General features: G+C 49.9%; 1 protein-coding gene across 1 annotated transcript in view; it reads left to right on the forward strand.

Moving 5' to 3' along the window:
• Positions 1-21,255, forward strand: part of LOC144507601 (uncharacterized) — a 61,264-nt gene extending 40,009 nt beyond the window's left edge. Inside the window, exons 5-8 of the mRNA XM_078234756.1 lie at positions 1,432-1,525; positions 5,700-5,882; positions 6,692-6,817; positions 21,181-21,255. Coding sequence (XP_078090882.1) covers positions 1,432-1,525; positions 5,700-5,882; positions 6,692-6,817; positions 21,181-21,255 — 478 coding nt within the window. The remainder of the gene's footprint in view (positions 1-1,431; positions 1,526-5,699; positions 5,883-6,691; positions 6,818-21,180) is intronic.
• The last annotated feature ends 1,291 nt before the right edge of the window (positions 21,256-22,546 follow it).

Below are 22,546 nucleotides of genomic sequence, written 5' to 3' on the forward strand. Positions count from 1 at the left end.
GCACACATCGCACACACGTCATTTTTAAACGGTGGGCTGGTGGTGGATGTGCTTGTTTGGTGGAAACAAAGGCGGCACAGTGGTTAGCACTACTGCCTCACAGCGCCAGGGATCCAGGTTCAATTCCCGGTTTGGGTCACTGTCTGTGTGGAGTTTGCACGAACTCCCCGTGTCAGCGTGGGTTTCCTCCGGGTGCTCCGGTTTCCTCCCACAGTCCAAAGATGTGCAGGTCAGGTGGATTGGCCATGCTAAATTGCCCCTTTAGTGTCCCCAGATGTGTAGGTTAGGTGGATTGGCCATTTTAGATGCACAGGATTACAGAAATGGGGGACCTGAGTAAGATGTTCTTTCGAAGAGTCGGTGCAGACTCGGTGGGCTGAATGTTCTCCTTCTGCGCTATAGAGATTCTATGATCTCTGGCTTCTACTTCCTTATGGCTGCATAGAATTCTATGGAACTGAAAATGTTATGTTGGGATTGTTACTCTGAGTGTAAAGGAGGCGCAAACACATCTGTCATCCCGGTTGTTGGGCTCCCACTGTTAAATACTGAGGGACTCTCTTTAGAGTCATAGAATCCATAGAATCCCTGCCATAGATGCCCTGGACAATGCCACCGATGAGACGTAGTGGCCTGACGCACTAGCATTGAGCAAGCTGCCTCTGGAGGTTTGACCAGTGTGGGTAGCTCATATCAAGTATGCCGATTTATCCCAGGGTCCTACTTTCATTGGGCCTCTTGGTTCAGGCACATGCTGACTACCATAGCACGATGTCTAATGTGTCCAAACCAAATTCTATTCCCAAAATGCCCTTGCACCATTTTGTGTGTGTTGTCTAGGATTTAAGGTTGGTTAAGGTTTGCTTGTTAAGCTCCTCAAGACCTAGAGTCCTGTAGTCTGAGCTCGTGGACTGAAAGCTTCAGAGCAAACTGTTAAGGAGTCTGTGTGAGCAGGAACCTGGTTTCAATATTGCAATAAGCCCTGCCTTCCCCTCGGTTGGCTGCCAGTGCACTGCTATTGTGCCCAAAGGTACAGGCGAGGCATTGGCCTCTCCCCTGCTAAATTGGATATTCTGGCATCCATCTTGAGGCCTGTAAAACGGGTCCAACCATGTTGAATTGAGACTCCAATGTGACTGCAAAACCTCATCTGTCTTTGGCCCGTGATAACTGTTGATCTGGTAACCACACTGTGGAAACACAGCAGTCAATACGCACACAGCAAGATCCCACACACAGCAGCATGATAAATGATGAGTTAATCTGTTCTATTGAGGTTGGTTGGGGGATGAATGTTGGCCACAACATCATTGAGGGGGGGTGGGAGAGAACGGGACACTCCCGATTACTTTGGAATGTCTCTGAAAGCTTGAATGCAGCTGGAAATGCTTGGCCTGATTTTAAGATGTGTATCTGTCTGGTCTTGTGCAGCTATGAGGTGGAACACAAACAGAACACGGAACTTCAGTGTACAGTTCAACAACTCAGACATAAACTGGACAGACAACAGGAAAATCACTGCCAGGTCAGCACATGTCAATGGCATAAAACTTACAAAAGAACATAAAGAACTTCCATATCTTTAACAAGGTTCATTCAGGGTGTTGCTAAGATTTACCCACAAGGCTACAGACCAGGTGCTGGAAAATGGGATTAAAATCATAGAATCATAGAATCCTACAGTGCAGAAGGAGGCCATTCAGCCCATCGAGTCTGCACTGACCACAATCCCATCAAGGCCCTATTCCATAACCCCATGCATTTACCCCAACTAGTCCGCTAAGGGGCAATTTAACACGGCCAATCCACCTATCCCGATGAGGGGCTAGTTTCCTTTTCCTCTTTCTTGGCCGGCTGACGATGGGCTGAATGGCCTCTTTCCGCAGCCTAACTTTTCTTTGGTTCTATGATTCGCAGCCAGTTACGTGCTGTTATAATTTGCTCACTGCCAGTGAGCACAGCAAGATCCCATCAACAATAATGAGTCATACAACGCAATAATTGGTTTCACCGATGTGGGTTGAGAGTTAAACATCGACCAGGACAGCAGGGAGAACATCCGCTGCTCTTTTTCAAATACCTCCAGAGAGTTATTTTGGGTTCACCTCGGTTTAACCTCACACCGAAAGACAGCACCTCCAACAGTCCAGCACCCCCTCAGTACTGCAGCAGAGTATCGCTCGGGATTATATTAAATTCCTGGAGTGAAGTTTGAACCCAGACTCCGAGGTCAGAGTGCTACCTAATGCTGAACCACAGTTGATGCTATGAAGGGTGGCTCTCAGTTAGAGCCCAAAACGGGTGCAATATTGGTGTTTCTCCCACCCTAGCTGCCCAAGAGGGAGATAGAAGGTGGTGCAGTGGTATTGCCACTGGGCTAGTAATCCAGAGGCCCCGGTTACACAAGAGTCCAGAAACACAAGTTCAAATCCCATCACAGCAACTGGTGGAATTTGAATTCAATTCATAAAGAAATCTCAGAGTGACCATGAACTGATTGTCACAAAAACCCCATCTGGCTCTTTAGGGAAGGAACTCTGCTGTCCGTACCGGGTCTGGCCTACATGTGACTTGTAACTTCCCTCTGAAATGGCAAGCCACTCAGTTCTCAGGCAAGGGGGCAACACGGTGGCACAGTGGTTAGCACTGCTGCCTCACAGCAACAGGGAGTCGGGTTCGATTCCCGGCTTGGGTCATGTTCTCCCCGTGTCTGTATGGGTTTTCTCCGGGTGCTCCAGTTTCCTCCCACAGTCTGAAAGTGCTGGTATGAAAGTGCTAGCATCGGCCATGCTAAATTCTCCCTCAGTGTACCCGAACAGGCACTGGAGTGTGGCGACTAGGGCATTTTCACAGTAACTTCATTGAAGTTTTAATGTAAGCCTACTTGTGACACTAATAAATAAACTTAATTAGGGATGAGCAACAAATGCTGGCTTTGTCAGCGATCCCCACACCCCATGGAAGGATAAAAAGACAAAAGGCCACAGTTTGGAGACCATGAATTACGCCTGTTCGGGTACACTGAGGGAGAATTTAGCACGGCCGATGCACCTAACCAGCACATCTTCCGGACTGTGGGAGGAAACCGGAGCACCCGGAGGAAACCCCCATAAACTCCACACTGACAGTGACCCACACCGGGAATCGAACCCAGGTCAGTGGTGCCGTGAGGCAGCAGTGCTAACCACTGTGCCACCGTGCCACCCTGATCCCAATTGCCATCATTGGCAGCACGGTAGCAGGGGCGGCACGGTAGCACAGTGGTTAGCACTGCTGCTGTGAAGTTCCAGGGACCTGGGTTCGATTCCCGGCTCGGGTTGCTGTCTGTGTGGAGTTTGCACATTCTCCCTGTGTCTGTGTGGGTTTCCTCCGGGTGCTCCGGTTTCCTCCCACAGCCCAAAGATGTGCGGGTTAGGTTGATTGGCCATTCTAAATTGCCCCTTAGTGTCCCGGGATGCATAGGTTAGAGGGGTTAGTGGGTGGATATGTGGATAGGGCCTGGGTGGGATTGTGGTCGGTGCAGACTCGATGGGCTGAATGGCCTCTTTCTGCACTGTAGGATTCTATGATTCATTCCCTTGACAGTGCGCGTGGGGCTCTGGGCGTGTCCCTAATGTTGCCCCTGGTTGCAGCTTTTAAATGCACTCCAAACACTTTCCTACAGAGTGGAATTTCTTCCCATTTTAACTGAACCTGGAGCCCATATAAAAGCCGTGAATTAGTTTCATGTAATTGTCAGCAGTTTGCGGTGCTCCTCCCGAGGGAGTGCAAGTTCAAATGCTTTTCTTTTATTGGATGACCTATTACGGTTTCCTGGTTTGAAACGGAGAATTTAATCAAGTGAAGCATTCCAAAGATGCAGGGATACAGTCAGCATTGTGCTGTGACAGTAATGCAACGTGAGGGAACTGCTTTGCTGCAGTAATACGGCGTCCAGCCTGTGTTCCTTAAAGAAATATCCCAGGGAATTCTCAATAAAAGTTGATTAGGACAATACATCACGGTCCCAGAAGGTTAATATTTCTAGACGTTTAGCGAGATTAGAAGGGTAAAAGTGGTGACTGGGAACGCATTTAGCTAGCAATTAAATATTATTGTACATCAACATGAGACATGGTGCACAATTCTCTCGATGTCTTTTGCCAGTTCTGAGTTGCTGTCAGTCTCCAGAAATAATGCCCCTTTTCAGATTCAATTTAACTCTCCATTGAAAACCACTTGCAATTATATAGCACTTTTAAGATGTCCAAATTCTTCCCTAGGGAATCATAAAGTAAAATTTAACACCGTACCACATGAGGTGCTATTAGGCCAGAGAGGTAGTTTTTTTAAATAGTGTCTTCAATCAGGAAAGTGAGGTGGAAGGGGAGAGTTTTCTGGAGGGGATTTCTTCAGTGAATCAGTGGAATTCATTGCCACAGAAGGCTGTGGAGGCCAGGTCATTGTGTGTATTTAAGACAGAGATAGATAGGTTCTTGACTGGTGAGGGAATCAAAGGTTCTGGGTAAAGGTGGGAAAATAGTGTTGGACCATGATTGAATGGCGGAGAAGACGCGATGGGCCGAATGGCCAAACTCTGCTCCTATAACTTATAGTCAATGTGTCCGGGGCATCTGTAGGTGAATGGGGGAGCGATTAAAATCAGTGATGCTGAGGAATCCAGAATTACAGGAGTGCAGACATCTCGGAGGGTTGTAGGGCTGGAGGAGATTACAGAGATAGGGAGGCAGGACATCAATAGAACATCAAAAGGGGGCTGCGGGGGGGAACCTAACACTGACATAGAATCCTTCCATACTGCGGGACATCCTGAAGTATTTCACTATGTCCAACGACTGTTGAAGTGTTAGTGGCTGTCGTAATGTAGGGGAGGTGGGGAGGATGAGCTTTCCTCCTGAATTTATCTGCTAGGTTAGATTAAAGTTGGGTGGGTGGGGGAGGAGATTCAGGAATAACTGTAGACAGCTCAGCAAACTGGGCTGCTATTGGGGTAACCTTAAAAAAAAACAAGATTCTTTGATGAGTTTTACAATGTAGGCCAGCTGAATAACAGTGACAGGCCTACACTGTCTGTGCTTACCCTTTGACACTCTTGATTATCTGTTAGTGTCAGGCTATCGTAATTCCGCCTATATATCCTGTGCCTGCGCACATCGCTCCACTTCACCTGATGAAGGAGCAGTGCTCCGAAAGCTTGTGATTTCAAATAAACCTGTTGGACTATAACCTGATGTCGTGTGACCACTCAACGTGTAGACCAAACTGAGTAAGGATGACAGATTTACTTCCCGAAAGGACATTAGTGAACCAGATGGGTTTTTACAACAATCGACAATGGTTTCACAGCCATTATTAGACTTTTAATCCCAGACTTTTATTGAATTCAAATTTCACCATTTGCAGAGGTGGGATTCGAACCCGGGTCCCCAGATCATTACCCTGGGTCTCTGGATCACTAGTCCAGTGACAATACCACCATGCCATCACCTCCCCGCCTCCCTCTGGTTTAAAGATTCAGGCAGGCACTTGCAACTAGTACACAAGTGCAAGTTGTGAAACGCAGGTCACTCACTCTTGTGAAATCCACTCATTATAAACAACCAAATTAAAATAGAACACACTGAATGGATGGCAGGTTTCTGATCAGGAACCACCTGGCAGTGAGCTTTACTCAGTGACTCTTCACACTGTGCTTTCAGGATATGATCTGCATGAGGGAGAAGGCTGCCGAGGCAGATGCTGTGATTCAGGAACTGGAAGCGAAGCTGAGAAATCCCCAAGAGGACGGTGGCGCCATGAAGATGCTCCAGAAAATCCGGGAGATGAATGAAGCCGAGATGAGACAGTACCAGTGTCAAACCGAACAGACTTACAATCAAAACGTGAGCTGTAATTCACGTCATTACAGTACAGGAGAAGCCCATTCAGCCCACTGTGCCTCTGTGGTAGCTCTTTGTAAGACTTCTCCAATTAGCTCCACTCCCCATTTTTCTCTTGTTCAAAATATCTATCCAATGCCCCTTTTAAAGTAAGTAATGAACATGTTTTCACCACCATACCAGGTTCATAACAACACTCTGTAGGAAAACAAATCACACCTTCCTACCTCTCGCTCTTTCGAAGGCCAAATCACTGAATATATTTAAGAAGGAAATCGATTCCTAAAGACGTTAAGAGGTATGGGGAGAGTGGAGGAGCATGGTGCTGAGATAGAGGATCAATGATCGCTTCGAATGGCGGAGTATCTCAATGGCCTATTCCCGCTCCTATTTTCTACATTTCTATGTCAGCTTCTCGGTATTGCTTTGAAAATCCGGTCCCTTGTATCCGAAAACATTTCCTACCTGGTCCTCCCTTTTTTTTTTACCCTTTGGAATATTGATTTTATATGTCTACCTGCAGACCGGGCCTTTGCTTAATGCTTCTTTCCAAAGACAGCACCTCTGACAGTGTAGCACTCCCTCAGGAGGGGCAACGTGTTGCCTGGATTGTGTTTCCACAGAGCAGGGTTGAACCCATGACCTCCTGCATCTGAAGTGACCCACTGAGCCAATGTGGCCACAAACTATTTGGCCAGGGCTCCAGAACTGCCACAGTTGCACGCTTGCTAAAGATTCTTACTGCCGTGACAATGCGGGTTTCACGTTTCCGTCCTTTTGTCACCTACCCGTGTGTTTATTTTCTATCTTAGCTGATGGAACTAGGCATGTGTCTGAACAAAGAACGTATCCAGCTCGAACAAACTCAGGAGGAGAACCAATGCCTTCGCCAGCATATTAATAACCTTTCATCTGAGATTAAAATGCTGCAAACCAAGGTTAGTGAGACCATAAGAAATAGGGACAGGAGGAGGCCACTCAGCCCCTCAAGCCTGCTCTGAGTCCATTAACCAAGTGTATCAGACTGGATCTTTGTTACAGAGGAACATGAAAAGCAGGAGGAGGCCATTCGGCCCATCAGACCTGTTCCGTCATTCAGTTAAATTAATTGGAGGTTGGCAGGAGAAAAGGTACACACTAACTTCATTGCAGTGTTAATGTAAGCCTTACTTGTGACTAATAAATAAACTTTTTAGGTCGCAGAATAATTGGCTTTCTTCAGAGAAGCGATCATTTGTTTAAATTTTTAAAGTTGATTTATTCCTAGAGTGGGATTTGAACCCGGAACCTGATGCTTCAAAGGGCTCTCCGCTGTGCCACAACTGACACTCAATTGGAAGATTACTGAAAATAGTTTCTGTCGATCTAACCTACCAAACACTGAAAGCTTTTTTAAAGTTTGTTTATTCATTAGTGTCACAAGTAGGCTTACATTAACGGCGCAATGAAGTTGCTGTGAAAATCCCCTAGTCACCACATTCCAGCGCCTGTTCGGGTACACTGAGGGAGAATTTAGTCTGGCCAATGCACCTAACCAGCACGTCTTTCGGACTGTGGGAGGAAACCGGAGCACCCACAGGAAACCCATGCAGACTCGGGGAGAATGTGCAAACTCCGCACAGACAGTGACACAAGCTGGGAATCGAACCCGGATCCTTGTTGCTGTGAGGCTATGCCATCGTGCCACCCCTAATTTGTACGCAGTCGCCATATGATCCCTTGAAAGGGAAAGGTTGGGCAAACAAATCAACTGCTCCCAGGGTGACAAAAGAGATGGAAATTAAGAAAAGGAAGAAAAGATGTGCCGAGGTAGAAAATACCATTGAGGACCAGACTGGATAAGGAAGATCCAGAGGGGAGGGGAGAAAGTAAATCAGAGAAGCAAAGAGAGAGTATGAGAAAAGACTGGCAGTTAACATAAAAGGGGAATCCCAAGGTCTTCAATAGCCATATAAGTAGTAAAAGGAGGAGTGGGACTGATTAGTGACCGTAGAGGAGATTGATGAATGGAGACAGAGGGCCCAGCAAGGGGAATTAAATGAATATTTAACATCTGTCTTTACCAAGGAAGAAGATGTTACCCATGCCCATATGAAAAAAGGAAGGTGATTACGACACTAGAAGCAGACACACTAGCAACATTTAGGAGGGACACAGACTGGGTAAGGGCGGAAGGCTTTTTCATTAGTTTTGTTAGGACATCATGATCGGCACAGGCTTGGAGGGCCGAACAGCCTGCTCCTGTGCTGTACTTTTCTTTGTTCTTTGTTCTCAAGTGTTTAGAATTGATGCAGAGGAGGTATTGGATAGGCTGTCTTTAACTAAAGTTGACAAGGCACCAGGGCCACATGCATTGCATCCATGAATACCGAGGGAAGAGAGAGTGGAAGTTGCAGAGTCACTGGCCTTAATGTTTTAGCCTTCCCTTGACTCGGGGATGGTGCCAGAGGGCTGGAGAATTGCAAACATTACACCCTTTGTTGGGTGTAAAGATAAGATCAGTTTAATATCAGTGGTGGGGAAACGTCAAGAAACAATAATCTGGGACAATAGTCACATGGACAAATGTGGATTAATTAAGGGGAGCCAGCATTGAGTTCTTTGTTAATCTTCCAGCAGGAACTCTTCAGTTGTAGGCAATAAAATGAGGCAAAACTTACTCCAACTTATAAATCAAAGAAAAAGTTTTAATGAAGAAACTTCATTACTCCAACACTTGAGATCTCATCCTGGGCCATTCCAAGCTCCCCACAATTCCCAACAGACTCTTATTTATACTGAGTCAGCTGGTCATCACATCATTTTTTCATTGGTTACATAGTTTACTGGGTCAACTGACCCTTACAGCTTGTGATCATTGGTCTCACTACAACAGATCCAATGTTATCACTGGTTACATTCTAACACTCTTGAGTGAAAATTGTGTTTCACGAACTTGCTGGAGTTTTTTTAATGAGGCAATAAGAGAGGGTTGATGAGGGCAATGTGGTGAATGTGGTGTACATGGACTTTCATAAGGCATTTGATACATTGGCATGCAACAGACTGGTAAGGAAAGTTCATGGAATAAAAGGGACAGTAACAACATGGATATGAAATTGGCTGAGTGACAGGACACAGAGAGCGATGGTTAATGGATGTTTCGCAGACCAGAGGAAGGTTCTCCAGGGTTGGTGTTGCACCCTCGCTTTTCCTGATATATGTTAATGACCTAGACCTTAGTGTACAGGGCACAATTTCAGAGTTTCATTTTATTTATTATCTATTCGTGTTACAAGTAGGCTTACATTAAAACAGCAATGAAGATACTGTGAAAATCCCCAAGCCGCCACACTCCTGTTCGGGTACACTGAGGGAGAATTTGGCATGGCCAATGCACCTAACCAGCACGTCTTTTGGACTGTGGGAGGAAACTGGAGCACCCAGAGGAAACCCACGCAGACACGGGGAGAATGTGCAGATTCCACACAGACAGTGACCCTGGCGCTGTGAGGCAGCAGTGCCTACCACTGTGCCACCGTGCTGCCCTACTTGCAGATGATATGAAATTTGGGAACATTGTGAATTATGAGGAGGATAGTGTAGAACTTCAAAAGGGCGTCGACAAGTTGGTGGAATGGGCAGACAGGTGGCAGATGCAGTTCAATGTGGAGAAGCGATTTGTTCTGGTTGAAAGAACATGGAGAGACAATAGAAAATAAATGATACAATTCTAACAGGGGAACAGGAGCAGAGGGACCTGGGTGTATATGTGCAGAGATCATTGAAGGTGGCAGGATGGGGAAGAGGGTGGTTATTTAAACATACAGCATCCTAGACTTTATTAAGAAGGGCATAACGTACAAGAGCAAGCAGGTTATGTTGAACTTGTAGAAGACACTGGTTAGGGCACAGCTGAAGTATTGTGGACGGTGCTGGGTGCCACAGTATAGGAAGGATGTGAAGGCATTAGTGTGCAGAAAAGACTGTTTTCCTTAGAGAAAAGAGGTTCTGAGAGGAGATGTGAGGTATTCAAAATCATGAGGGACCTGAACAGGGTAGTCAGGGTGAAACCATTCCCGCTTGTGAAAGGATGGAGAAAGAGAGGGCACAGATTGAAAGAAACTGGAAAGTGTTTTGAGAGAAAGTTTTTGTTCTCCTATCAGCGAGTGGTTAGGATCTGGAATGTACTCGCTTCTGGAGGCAGGTTCAATTGAAGCATTCAAACGGGAATTAGACTGTTATCGGAAAAGGAAGAAAGTGCAGGGTTAGGGTGAGAAGGCAGGAGTTTTAAAGTTTAATGTTTATTTATTAGTGTCACAAATAGGCTTACATTAACACTGCAATGAAGTTACCGTGAAAATCCCCTAGTTGCCACAGTCCGGCGCCGGTTCAGGACACTGAGGGAGAAGTTAGCATGGCCCAATGTACCTAACCAGCACGTTTTTCGGACAGTGGGGGGAAACCGGAGCACCTGGAGGAAACCCACACAGACACAGGGAGAACATGCAGACTCCGCACAGACAATAACCCAAACCGGGAATCGAACCCGGGTCCTGGGCACTGTGAGGCAGCGGTGCTAATCACTGTGCCACTGTGCTGACCTGGAGAATGGCACTAAGCTCATTTAGATAGTGCCGAGATGATGGGCTGAATGGCCTACTTCTGCAATTTAACAATTCTGAATTCTGTAGATCATGGCTGATCTGTGCCTCAAATCCATTTACCATCTTGGTTCTATGTGCCTTGATAACATCACCTCAAATCCATTTACCATGGGCGGCACGGTAGCACAGTGGTTAGCACTGCTGCTTCACAGCTCCAGGGTCCCGGGTTCGATTCCCGGCTCGGGTCACTGTCTGTGTGGAGTTTGCACATTCTCCTTGTGTCTGCGTGGGTTTCCTCCGGGTGCTCCGGTTTCCTCCCACAGTCCAAAGATGTGCGGGTTAGGTTGATTGGCCAGGTTAAAAATTGCCCCTTAGAGTCCTGAGATGCGTAGGTTAGCGGGATTAGTGGGTAAATATGTGGGGGTAGGGCCTGGGTGGGATTGTGGTCGGTGCAGACTCGATGGGCCGAATGGCCTCCTTCTGCACTGTAGGGTTTCTATATCTATTCTATATCTATAACTTTATCCAACAAAAATCTCTCAGTCTCAGTCTTGAAGACTGCAACTGATTCCCAACCTCTGGAGGAAGAGAGTTGCAGATTTCCACAATCCTTTGTGTCGAAAGATGTTTCCTGATTTCACTCCGGAATGAACTTGTCTCATTTTCCAAAGGAAATTGTTTTCCTGTATGCACCCTGTCAAAACATTGCTATATCTCAAACACCAAGGTCAGATCATGTCTTCAATTTCTCAGACTCAAAGGAGCCTTTCTCCCTTACCACAGAATCATAGAATCCCTGCAGTGCAGAAGGAGCCTATTTGGCCCATTGAGTCTGCACCAACTCTCCAAAAGAGCATCTTACCTCCCGTAATAAACTATAAACTTAGTACATGGTAACTGGGAGGTGATGTAGACTGGGAGGTGATGTAGACTGGGAGGTGATGTAGACTGGGAGGTGATGTAGACTGTTGTAGTGCTGCTCTGTCCCATTTGCAGAGTGCATGGGAGGGGAAACCGTGATGCGAGGAAAAAGATGGAAAGCAAAGTTTTTTTTTAAAGTGGAAAAATGAAATAATGGAAGAAATGAAAAAAAAAAAGAAAATGAAAAAAAATAAGATAAAATAAATGGAAATGGGGTGAGGTTGGAAGAGAGAGTCCATGCTCAGAGGTTTTCCCCCCACCACTGTGTCCCCTCTCCCCACTCCACCAGAGTCATCTGTTCCATGTCTCAGGTTGTCCTTTGACACTCTGCTTACCTTTGTTCTGCCATTGACACATTCTGATCTCTTAATGTTCCATCCCATTAACTCCCTACTTAGCCATGCTCACCATCATTTACACTCTCTTTGTCTTTTTGTCTATGACGTCTTTGTCAATTCAGCACCCCCCCCCCAACCACCCCCCCCCCCCCACCCTCCTCACCCTAACAATAAATCTCTCCTATTTTCTATTGTCTTCAGCTCTGACAAAGAGTCATCCTGACTCAAAACATTAGCCCTGTTCTCTCTCCACAGATGCTGTCAGACCTGCTAAGATTTTCCAGCATTTTCTGTTTCTGTACTCTGAGTTTTGTTGGCCTGGAGGAGGTTCTAGAGACAGGGAATGATGATGCGACGGAGGGATTTGACCTCGAGGATGTGAATGCTAAAATTGTGGCGTTGCCAGACCAGAAACCACTGCATGTTAGTGAGCATCCAGGTGAGGGGTGAACCAGTGCCAGTTAGTGTATGGGCAGCAACGTCCACTGTTACTTGTCATTCCTATTAATGATTTGGATGAGAATATAGGAGGCATGGTTAGTAAGTTTGCAGATGACACCAAGATTGGTGGCATAGTGGACAATGAAGAAGGTTATCGAGGATTGTAACGGGATCTTGATCAATTGGGCCAGTGGGCTGATGAATGGCAGATGGATTTTAATTTAGATAAATGCGAGGTGATGCGTTTTTGTAGATTGAACCAGGGCAGGACTTACTTACAGTTAATGGTGGGGTGTTGGGGAGAGTTATAGAACAAAGAGATCTAGGGGTACATGTTCATAGCTCCTTGAAAGTGGAGTCACAGGTGGACAGAGTGGTGAAGAAGGCATTCAGCATGCCTGGTTTCATTGGTCAGGACATTGAATACAGGAATTGGGACATCTTGTTGAAGTTGTACAAGACATGGGTAAGGCCACACTTAGAATACTGTGTGCAATTCTAGTCACCCTATTATAGAAAGGATATTATTAAACTAGAAAGAATGCAGAAAAGATTTACTAGGATGCTACTAGGACTTGATGGTTTGAGTTATAAGCGGAGGCTGGATAGACTGGTACTTTTTTCCCTGGAGGCTTAAGGGTGATCTTATAGAGGTCTATAAAATAATGAGGGGCATGGGCATAGATCAGCTAGATAGTCAATATCTTTTCCCAAAGGTAGGGGAGTCTAAAACTGGAGGGCATAGGTTTAAGGTGAGAGGGGAAAAATTCAAAAGGGTCCAGAGCGGCAATTTTTTCACATGGAGGGTGGTGACTGTCTCGAACAAGCTGCCAGAGGTAGTAGTAGAGGCAGGTACAATTTTGTCTTTTAAAATTCATTTAAATAGTTACATGATTGAGATGGCTATCGAGGGATATGGGCCAAATGCGGGCAATTGGGACTAGCTTAGTGGTTAAAAAAAGGGCGACATGGACAAATTGGGCCAAAGGGCCTGTTTCCATGCTGTAAACCTCTGTGACTCGATAACAGAACATGCTGGAGTGAGATGCCTGGTTTATATTCAAACTGGAATTGCTTACTAACCGTAGATGGAATTTGTAAAACTTGGTTATCGGTTTGTGAATATGATGCAGGCACAGCTGTCATTAATTGCCCAGAACTAAACGCTGGTGGCTGGACCTCGAAGTACCCTGGCTGCGGTCAAAACTCGGTGTCTTAGTAACTAAGTCCCTAAAACATGTTTTCAGCTGGCGAGCGTCATCCTGCTAATTGTGACCTTTCACAAGCAGGTGAAGTGACATCATGTTTCCTGACAGAGGTTCAAGGCCCGTGCCTTTTTTTTGCCAGTGCTACATAGCGAGTTAGAATATCTAAACCTTTCAGTTTTACTGAGCTCTGTGCGAGTTTGTTTGTTTGCTTTCACTGATTTACCTCAAGGCGGTGTTTGAGACTTTGACTATTACTTCAGGCGGAAGCCAGGGCCATAGCAGTTCAGAGAGATCAGCGCCAACTTCTCGTTATATTTAATGGAGGTAGGATTGAAATATTTCTCGGATTTGTTGGGGATATAAAGTGACAATTAAGAATAATGAGTTTGTCAGTGAAAAGTTATAAAAACTCTGCATGTTGGCTGTTTGTCAAGTGTCTTAGAACCCAGTTCAATAGATAATGCTGACCAGCCGTAATGCCATTTTAACCACATCGCAGAGTTGTTACGTCGCAGTGGAAGCCATTCGGCCCATTATGTCTGTACCGGCTCTCCAAACAGGCAGCATGACTTAGCCACCTGCCTTTTCTCTGTACCCCTGCACACTGTTTCTATTTAAGTAATCATCTAATGTCCTTCCTGAATGCCCTGATTGAATCTGCCTCCACCACACTTCCAGGCAGTGCATTCCCAACCCCAACCACTCGCTGAGTGAAAAAGATTTTTCTCACATCATGTTTGCTTCTTATGCAAATCACTTTAAATTTATGCCCTCTCATTCTCGATCCTTTTACAAGCAGCAACAGTTTCTCCCCACCTACTCTGTCCAGCCCCCTCATGATTTTGAAAATCTCTATCAAATCTCCTCTTAGCCGCGCCTTCTCTCCAAGGAAAACAGTCCCAACCTCTCCAATCTATCCTCATCATTGAAGTTCCTCATCCCGGGATCAATTCATGTAAACCTCTTCTGCACGCTCTCTAATGTAGCAGTTTTAGTAGAAAATGCCTCACACACACTCCCACAACATTGGTAAATGTAATTACCGGTGCGTATATTTACATGATAACCATCTCCCAAAATCAGAAAGTATGATCGACAAACACTTTCACTCCCAGATCTCCCTCTCACCATTTGACCACCCAGTGTGTGAAAAGAATAAAGTTCACGGTGTGAGTGTGACCATTGTGATCACAGGCCCGACCACAGCATCTATTAATTATTATTGACTAATCAGAAATTCAATTAACCACACCTGGGTTCCCAATTCACCTCATTACATAAAGAATTGGACCACACTGCTCTAGTTACACGGTCCTGCTTTAATTAAGGCCTGGTAAAGTGAGGGGCCTTTGTTTATTTACTGTGGGAGTGCTCGCTGCACGAATGATCCGAAAGTGCAGTGATCTGCTGCATCTGATTAATTGAACATGTTCTCAAAAGGGCAGAGTGACAAAGCGGAGGTGACAAGCGCAGAACATGAGCCAGAAACAGTTCTGAAACAGCGGTTTTCACTCGATTGTTAAATACCAGGGACATTATCTGTCGATTGGGGCAGAGAACATAGTTAAGGTCACAAAGGATTTACTGCTGGTTCACATTTCCTCCGACCTGCAGCACCTCCAACAGTGCAGCACACCCTCAGTGCAGCACCTCCAACAGTGCAGCACACCCTCAGTGCAGCACACCCTCAGTGCAGCACCTCCATCAGTGCAGCACACCCTCAGTGCAGCACACCCTCAGTGCAGCACATCCTCAGTGCAGCACATCCTCAGTGCAGCACACCCTCAGTGCAGCACACCCTCAGTGCAGCACCTCCAACAGTGCAGCACACCCTCAGTGCAGCACCTCCAACAGTGCAGCACACCCTCAGTGCCGCACACCCTCAGTGCAGCACACCCTCAGTGCCGCACACCCTCAGTGCAGCACACCCTCAGTGCAGCACACCCTCAGTGCAGCACTCCCTCAGGGCTGCGCTGGAACATCGGCAACACTGAATTTTGTGCTGAAATCTTGAAATGAAATTTGAACCTGGAACCAAAAGAGAAAATGCTGGAAAATCCCAGCAGGTCTGGCAGCATCTGTATGGAGAGAAAAGAGCTGACGTTTCGAGTCCAGATGACCCTTTGTCTTTGTCAATGTGGCTTTGACATCCGCATAATTTGCTTTTATCCTTTGAACCTGGAACCTTGTGATCCCTCATTCAAGACAGCTACCCACTGAGCCATGATTGACACTTAATTGTAAGATTCTGCTCCCTCCTCATAATAATCTGACGGTAATCAGACCTGATTTGAAAGGAAAATGGTCCCAATAATCGTGGAATTGGTTCCTAATGAGACTAGCGTTAGTCTTGTACATGTAAACCTGTCATCAATCCATCAGAAGAGCCGCACTGATAGAGCTCAGCAATTGGCTACGGTCATTTGTATTTTCTTTGCAGATTTTTTTGAAGTTTTAAGACCATTATTTTTGATTTGATAAGTTGAAATGAAAAATTGTTGAGTCTGATCCTGATCAGAGTCAGAGTGCGAGTCAGATGTATGTGCACATCGCTGTGACACCCAGATTTTAACTCGTGTTGGAGTGGTTTCCTGTGTGAGTGAACAGACCCAGTGCCACAAAGGGGGGGTACTGAGTATTTTAACTCATTTAAATGGCTAATTTCCATACCCACCCAATCCCTCTCTACTCCCGCACCCCCACCAAAGCCCACCCCGAGAGACCTTCTGCCCCTTCCAAATAAGAACTCTGGGCAGCATCGAGCGAGGAAGAGGCCATTCAGCCCCTTGAGCTTGTTCCGACTTTCAATTAGAGTGCATCAGACCTGTATCTTAACTCCATCCTCTTGGCTTGGTTCCATGTCCCTTCAAACCCTTGTCTAAGAAAAAAATATCAATTACAGTTTCCGTGGGCGGCACGGTGGCACAGTGGTTAGCGCTGCTGCCTCACAGCGCCAGGGTCCCGGCTTCAATTCCCAGCTTGGGTCACTGTCTGTGTGGAGTTTGCACGTTCTCCCCGTGTCTGCGTGGGTTTCCTCCGGGTGCTCCAGTTTCCTCCCACAGTCTGAAAGACGTGCTGGTTAGGGTGCATTGGCCATGCTAAATTCTCCCTCAGTGTACCCGAACAGGCACCGGAGTGTGGTGGCTAGGGGATTTCCACAGTAACTTCACTGCAGTGTTAATGTAAGCCTGCTTGCGACTAATAAATAAAGTTAAACTTAAAGTTTTCATTTGACTCCCACCCTCTTTTTAAGGGAGAATTTCAGGCTTGCACTATCTTTCTTTGTGAATCCGTACCCCCTGACATCACCCCTCAACAGCACAGCTCAAAAAAATTGACTTGCATTTATATAGCACCTTTCATGACTACAGGACATCTCTATGGCCAATTAAGTATTTTCAGCCTGTGGTCACTGTTGTAATGTAGGAAATCCAGCAGCCAGAATGAGCACAGCAAGCTCCCACTTACAGCATTGTGATACCGAGCAGAAAATCTGCGTTTGTGATGTTTATTAAGGAATAAATAAATATTGGCCAGGACACCGAGGATAGTTCCGCTGCTCCTCTTAAAGATAGCGCCAGAGATCTTTTACATCCCTTTCAGCAGATAGAGCCTGGATATCTCATCCAACATGCAGCACAGGCTCAGTGCAGCACTCCCTCCATGTGGCACTCCCTCAGTGCAGCACTCCCTCAGTACGGCACACCCTCAGTGCAGCACTCCCTCAGTGCGGCACTCACTCAGTGCAGCACTCCCTCAGTGTGGCACTCCCTCAGTACAGCACTCCCTCAGTGTGGCACTCCCTCAGTACAGCACTCCCTCAGTGCAGCACTCCCTCAGTGCAGCACTCCCTCAGTACGGCACTCCCTCAGTGCAGCACTCCCTCCGTGCGGCACTCCCTCAGTGCGGCACTCCCTCAGTGCGGCACTCCCTCAGTGCAGCACTCCCTCAGTGCAGCACTCCCTCAGTGCAGCACTCCCTCAGTGCAGCACTCCCTCAGTGCAGCATTCCCTCCGTGCGGCACTCCCTCAGTGCAGCACTCCCTCAGTGCAGCACACCCTCCATGCAGCACTCCCTCAGTGCGGCACTCCCTCCATGCAGCACTCCCTCCGTGCGGCACTCCCTCAGTGCGGCACTCCCTCAGTGCAGCACACCCTCCATGCAGCACTCCCTCAGTGCGGCACTCCCTCAGTGCAGCACACCCTCCATGCAGCACTCCCTCAGTGCGGCACTCACTCAGTGCGGCACTCCCTCAATGCGGCACTCCTTCAGTGTGGCACTCCCTCAGTGCGGCACTCCCTCAGTGCGGCACTCCCTCCGTGCGGCACTCCCTCTGTGTGGCACTCCCTCAGTGCGGCACTCCCTCAGTGCGGCACTCCCTCAGTGCAGCACAGGTTCAGTGCGGCACTCCTTCAGTGCGGCACTCCCTCAGTGCAGCACTCCCTCAGTGCAGCACTCCCTCCGTGCGGCACTCCCTCCGTGCGGCACTCCCTCAGTGCGGCACTCCCTCAGTGCGGCACTACCTCCGTGCGGCACTCCCTCCGTGCGGCACTCCCTCCGTGCGGCACTCCCTCAGTGCGGCACTCCCTCAGTGCGGCACTCCCTCCGTGCGGCACTCCCTCCGTGCGGCACTCCCTCAGTGCGGCACTCCCTCAGTGCGGCACTCCCTCACTGCGGCACTCCCTCCGTGCGGCACTCCCTCAGTGCGGCACTCCCTCAGTGCAGCACACCCTCCATGCAGCACTCCCTCAGTGTGGCACTCCCTCAGTGCGGCACTCCCTCAGTGCGGCACTCCCTCAGTGCAGCACACCCTCCATGCAGCACTCCCTCAGTGTGGCACTCCCTCAGTGCGGCACTCCCTCAGTGCGGCACTCCCTCAGTGCGGCACTCCCTCAGTGCGGCACTCACTCAGTGCGGCACTCCCTCAATGCGGCACTCCCTCCGTGCGGCACTCCCTCCGTGCGGCACTCCCTCCGTGCGGCACTCCCTCAGTGCGGCACTCCCTCCGTGCGGCACTCCCTCCGTGCGGCACTCCCTCAGTGCGGCACTCCCTCAGTGCGGCACTACCTCCGTGCGGCACTCCCACCGTGCGGCACTCCCTCCGTGCGGCACTCCCTCAGTGCGGCACTCCCTCAGTGCGGCACTCCCTCCGTGCGGCACTCCCTCAATGCGGCACTCCCTCCGTGCGGCACTCCCTCAGTGCGGCACTCCCTCAGTGCGGCACTCCCTCAGTGCAGCACTCCCTCAGTGCGGCACTCCCTCAGTGCAGCACTCCCTCCGTGCGGCACTCCCTCAGTGCGGCACTCCCTCAGTGCGGCACTCCCTCAGGGCGGCACTCCCTCCGTGCGGCACTCCCTCCGTGCGGCACTCCCTCCGTGCGGCACTCCCTCCGTGCGGCACTCCCTCCGTGCGGCACTCCCTCCATGCGGCACTCCCTCAGTGCAGCACTCCCTCAGTGTGGCACTCCCTCAGTGCGGCACTCCCTCCGTGCGGCACTCCCTCAATGCAGCACTCCCTCCATGTGGCACTCCCTCAGTGCGGCACTCCCTCAGTGCGGCACTCCCTCAGTGCGGCACTCCCTCCGTGCGGCACTCCCTCCGTGCGGCACTCCCTCCGTGCGGCACTCCCTCAATGCGGCACTCCTTCCGTGCGGCACTCCCTCAGTGCAGCACTCCCTCCGTGCGGCACTCCCTCAGTGCGGCACTCCCTCAGTGCAGCACACCCTCCATGCAGCACTCCCTCAGTGCGGCACTCCCTCAGTGCGGCACTCCCTCAGTGCGGCACTCCCTCAGTGCGGCACTCCCTCCGTGCGGCACTCCCTCAGTGCGGCACTCCCTCAGTGCGGCACTCCCTCCGTGCGGCACTCCCTCAGTGCGGCACTCCCTCAATGCGGCACTCCCTCCGTGCGGCACTCCCTCAGTGCGGCACTCCCTCAGTGCAGCACTCCCTCCGTGCGGCACTCCCTCAGTGCGGCACTCCCTCAGTGCGGCACTCCCTCAGTGCGGCACTCCCTCAGTGCGGCACTCCCTCAGTGCGGCACTCCCTCCGTGCGGCACTCCCTCCGTGCGGCACTCCATCCGTGCGGCACTCCCTCCGTGCGGCACTCCCTCCGTGCGGCACTCCCTCAGTGCAGCACTCCCTCAGTGTGGCACTCCCTCAGTGCGGCACTCCCTCCGTGCGGCACTCCCTCAATGCAGCACTCCCTCAGTGCGGCACTCCCTCAGTGCGGCACTCCCTCAGTGCGGCACTCCCTCCGTGCGGCACTCCCTCCGTGCGACACTCCCTCCGTGCGGCACTCCCTCAATGCGGCACTCCCTCCGTGCGGCACTCCCTCCGTGCGGCACTCCCTCCGTGCGGCACTCCCTCAGTGCGGCACTCCCTCAGTGCGGCACTCCCTCAGTGCAGCACTCCCTCAGTGTGGCACTCCCTCAGTGCGGCACTCCCTCAGTGCGGCACTCCCTCCGTGCGGCACTCCCTCCGTGCGGCACTCCCTCCGTGCGGCACTCCCTCCGAGCGGCACTCCCTCAGTGCGGCACTCCCTCCGTGCGGCACTCCCTCCGTGCGGCACTACCTCCGTGCGGCACTCCCTCCGTGCGGCACTCCCTCCGTGCGGCACTCCCTCAATGCGGCCCTCCCTCCGTGCGGCACTCCCTCAGTGCGGCACTCCCTCCGTGCGGCACTCCCTCCGTGCGGCACTCCCTCAGTGCAGCACTCCCTCAGTGCGGCACTCCCTCCGTGCGGCACTCCCTCCGTGCGGCACTCCCTCAGTGCGGCACTCCCTCAGTGCGGCACTCCCTCCGTGCGGCACTCCCTCCGTGCGGCACTCCCTCAGTGCGGCACTCCCTCCGTGCGGCACTCCCTCAGTGCGGCACTCCCTCCGTGCGGCACTCCCTCCGTGCGGCACTCCCTCAGTGCGGCACTCCCTCCGTGCGGCACTCCCTCAGTGCAGCACTCCCTCCGTGCGGCACTCCCTCCGTGCGGCACTCCCTCCGTGCGGCACTCCCTCCGTGCGGCACTCCCTCCGTGCGGCACTCCCTCCGTGCGGCACTCCCTCCGTGCGGCACTCCCTCAGTGCGGCACTCCCTCCGTGCGGCACTCCCTCAGTGCAGCACACCCTCCATACAGCACTCCCTCAGTGCGGCACTCCCTCCATGCGGCACTCCCTCAGTGCAGCACTCCCTCAGTGCGGCACTCCCTCAGTGCGGCACTCCCTCCGTGCGGCACTCCCTCCGTGCGGCACTCCCTCAGTGCAGCACACCCTCCATACAGCACTCCCTCAGTGCGGCACTCCCTCCATGCGGCACTCCCTCAGTGCAGCACTCCCTCAGTGCGGCACTCCCTCAGTGCGGCACTCCCTCAGTGCGGCACTCCCTCCGTGCGGCACTCCCTCAGTGCAGCACAGAAGCATCATCGGGATAGTCTGATGAACCTGTCGTTCACATTCTCCGATGTGGAATATTGCGCTAAAGAGATTTTGAGCGTTCCTTAATCTGCAGAGGCAATGGGTTCGGAAATCAGCCAGGGACATTTAAATGAGGCAGAGGAGTTAAAGCACCCTGGGCCTCTATTCAGAGTGATTGTCAAAACAGTTCTGAAATCTGCCCCAACTTTGGCTGCAATTGGAGCAAAGGAAAGACATGGCACAGAGACTCTGACTTTGAGCTAACTCATTAATTCTGGTGCATCATTGTGTGTCGGCAGCTGCTTACAGCCTGACAGACACTCGGGGAGCCTCCAAACACAAACATTAATTAGTTCCACTATCCACATTCTGTCATTCTTCAGCTCTTCTGTCTGTTCCCATTAGTGCCTTCATCGCTCGGTGGCGGTCCCTCGATCATTACCAGCACGCGGCAAGCTTACTTTACTCCACAACTCCTAATGTTGCTTTACACAACGCTTTTGCCACTGTTTTCCAAAGATGTACTCAGTGATGTGGCAGCATTCAGCTTGAAGTAAACACTGGATCCATTGGGAGGAAAGGAGTGATTGAAGATTATTTACAATCGCTCAGGCAGAAACAGTGCTTTCTATTTTCTTGCCAGATTTCTCAGCTTCTAATTATGTCGATAGTTCTGCATTGCCAAAGGAGGAAATTGTATTTATGTGACAGTGCAGCGAACCGCAAGGAACTACAAAAGGTCGTGAATGTAGCCCAGTCCATCACACAAACCAATCTCCCATCCATTGACTCTGTCTACACTTCCTGCTGCCTCGGCAAAGCAGCCAACATAATTAAGGACCCCACGCACCCCAGACATTCTCTTTTCCACCTCCTTCCGTCGGGAAGATGCAAAAGTCTCAGGTCACGTACCAACCGACTCAAGAACAGCTTCTTCCCCTGCTGCTGTCAGACTTTTGAATGGACCTACCTCGCATTAAGTTGATCTTTCTCTACACCCTAGCAATGACTGTAACACTGCATTCTGCACTCTCTCCTTTCCTTCTCTATGAACAGTATGCTCTGTCTGTATAGCGCACAAGAAACAACACTTTTCACTGTATGCTAATACATGTGACAATAATAAATCAAATCAAACATGGCATGGCACCCAATGTTATGACCCTTCCCCCCCCTGCACTCCCCGCCATCCTCCTGCCTGCCAACCCACCAATGGGGGGGGCATGAAATCCTGGCCTACTTGTGGGAACTTGGATACAATCTGCCAGTCAAACCAGCCTACTTAATCGCAGAGACTATAAGAAGCAAATCTGCCTCACAGCGCCAGGGACCCGGGTTCAATTCCTGGCTTGGGTCACTGTCTTGGGTCACGTTCTCCCCGTGTCTGTGTGGGTTTCCTCCGGGTGCTCCGGTTTCCTCCCACAGTCCAAAAGACGTGCTGGTTAGGATGCATTGGCCATGCTAAATTCTCCCTCAGTGTACCCGAACGGTCGCCGGAGTACGGCAACTAGGGGATTTTCACAGTAACTTCATTGCAGTGTTAATGTAAGTCTACTTGTGACTAATAAATAAACTTTAACTTCAACTTTAAATTCATTGGCTGTTAAGTGGTTTTGGGCATTTTATGTAAACATTCACATGTGTGCATTCCCTTCGAGCCTGAGTACCTCAGTCTGGTCTGGTGCTCCTCCTACTCTCCGACATACCACTGGCATCACCATGATGAGTCAGAGACTGCCTTTGAGCAGATACAACCCTAGCAGGTCCCGTG

This window comes from Mustelus asterias, chromosome 19, assembly GCF_964213995.1.
Source record: "Mustelus asterias chromosome 19, sMusAst1.hap1.1, whole genome shotgun sequence".
NCBI classification, from domain to species: Eukaryota; Metazoa; Chordata; class Chondrichthyes; order Carcharhiniformes; family Triakidae; genus Mustelus; species Mustelus asterias.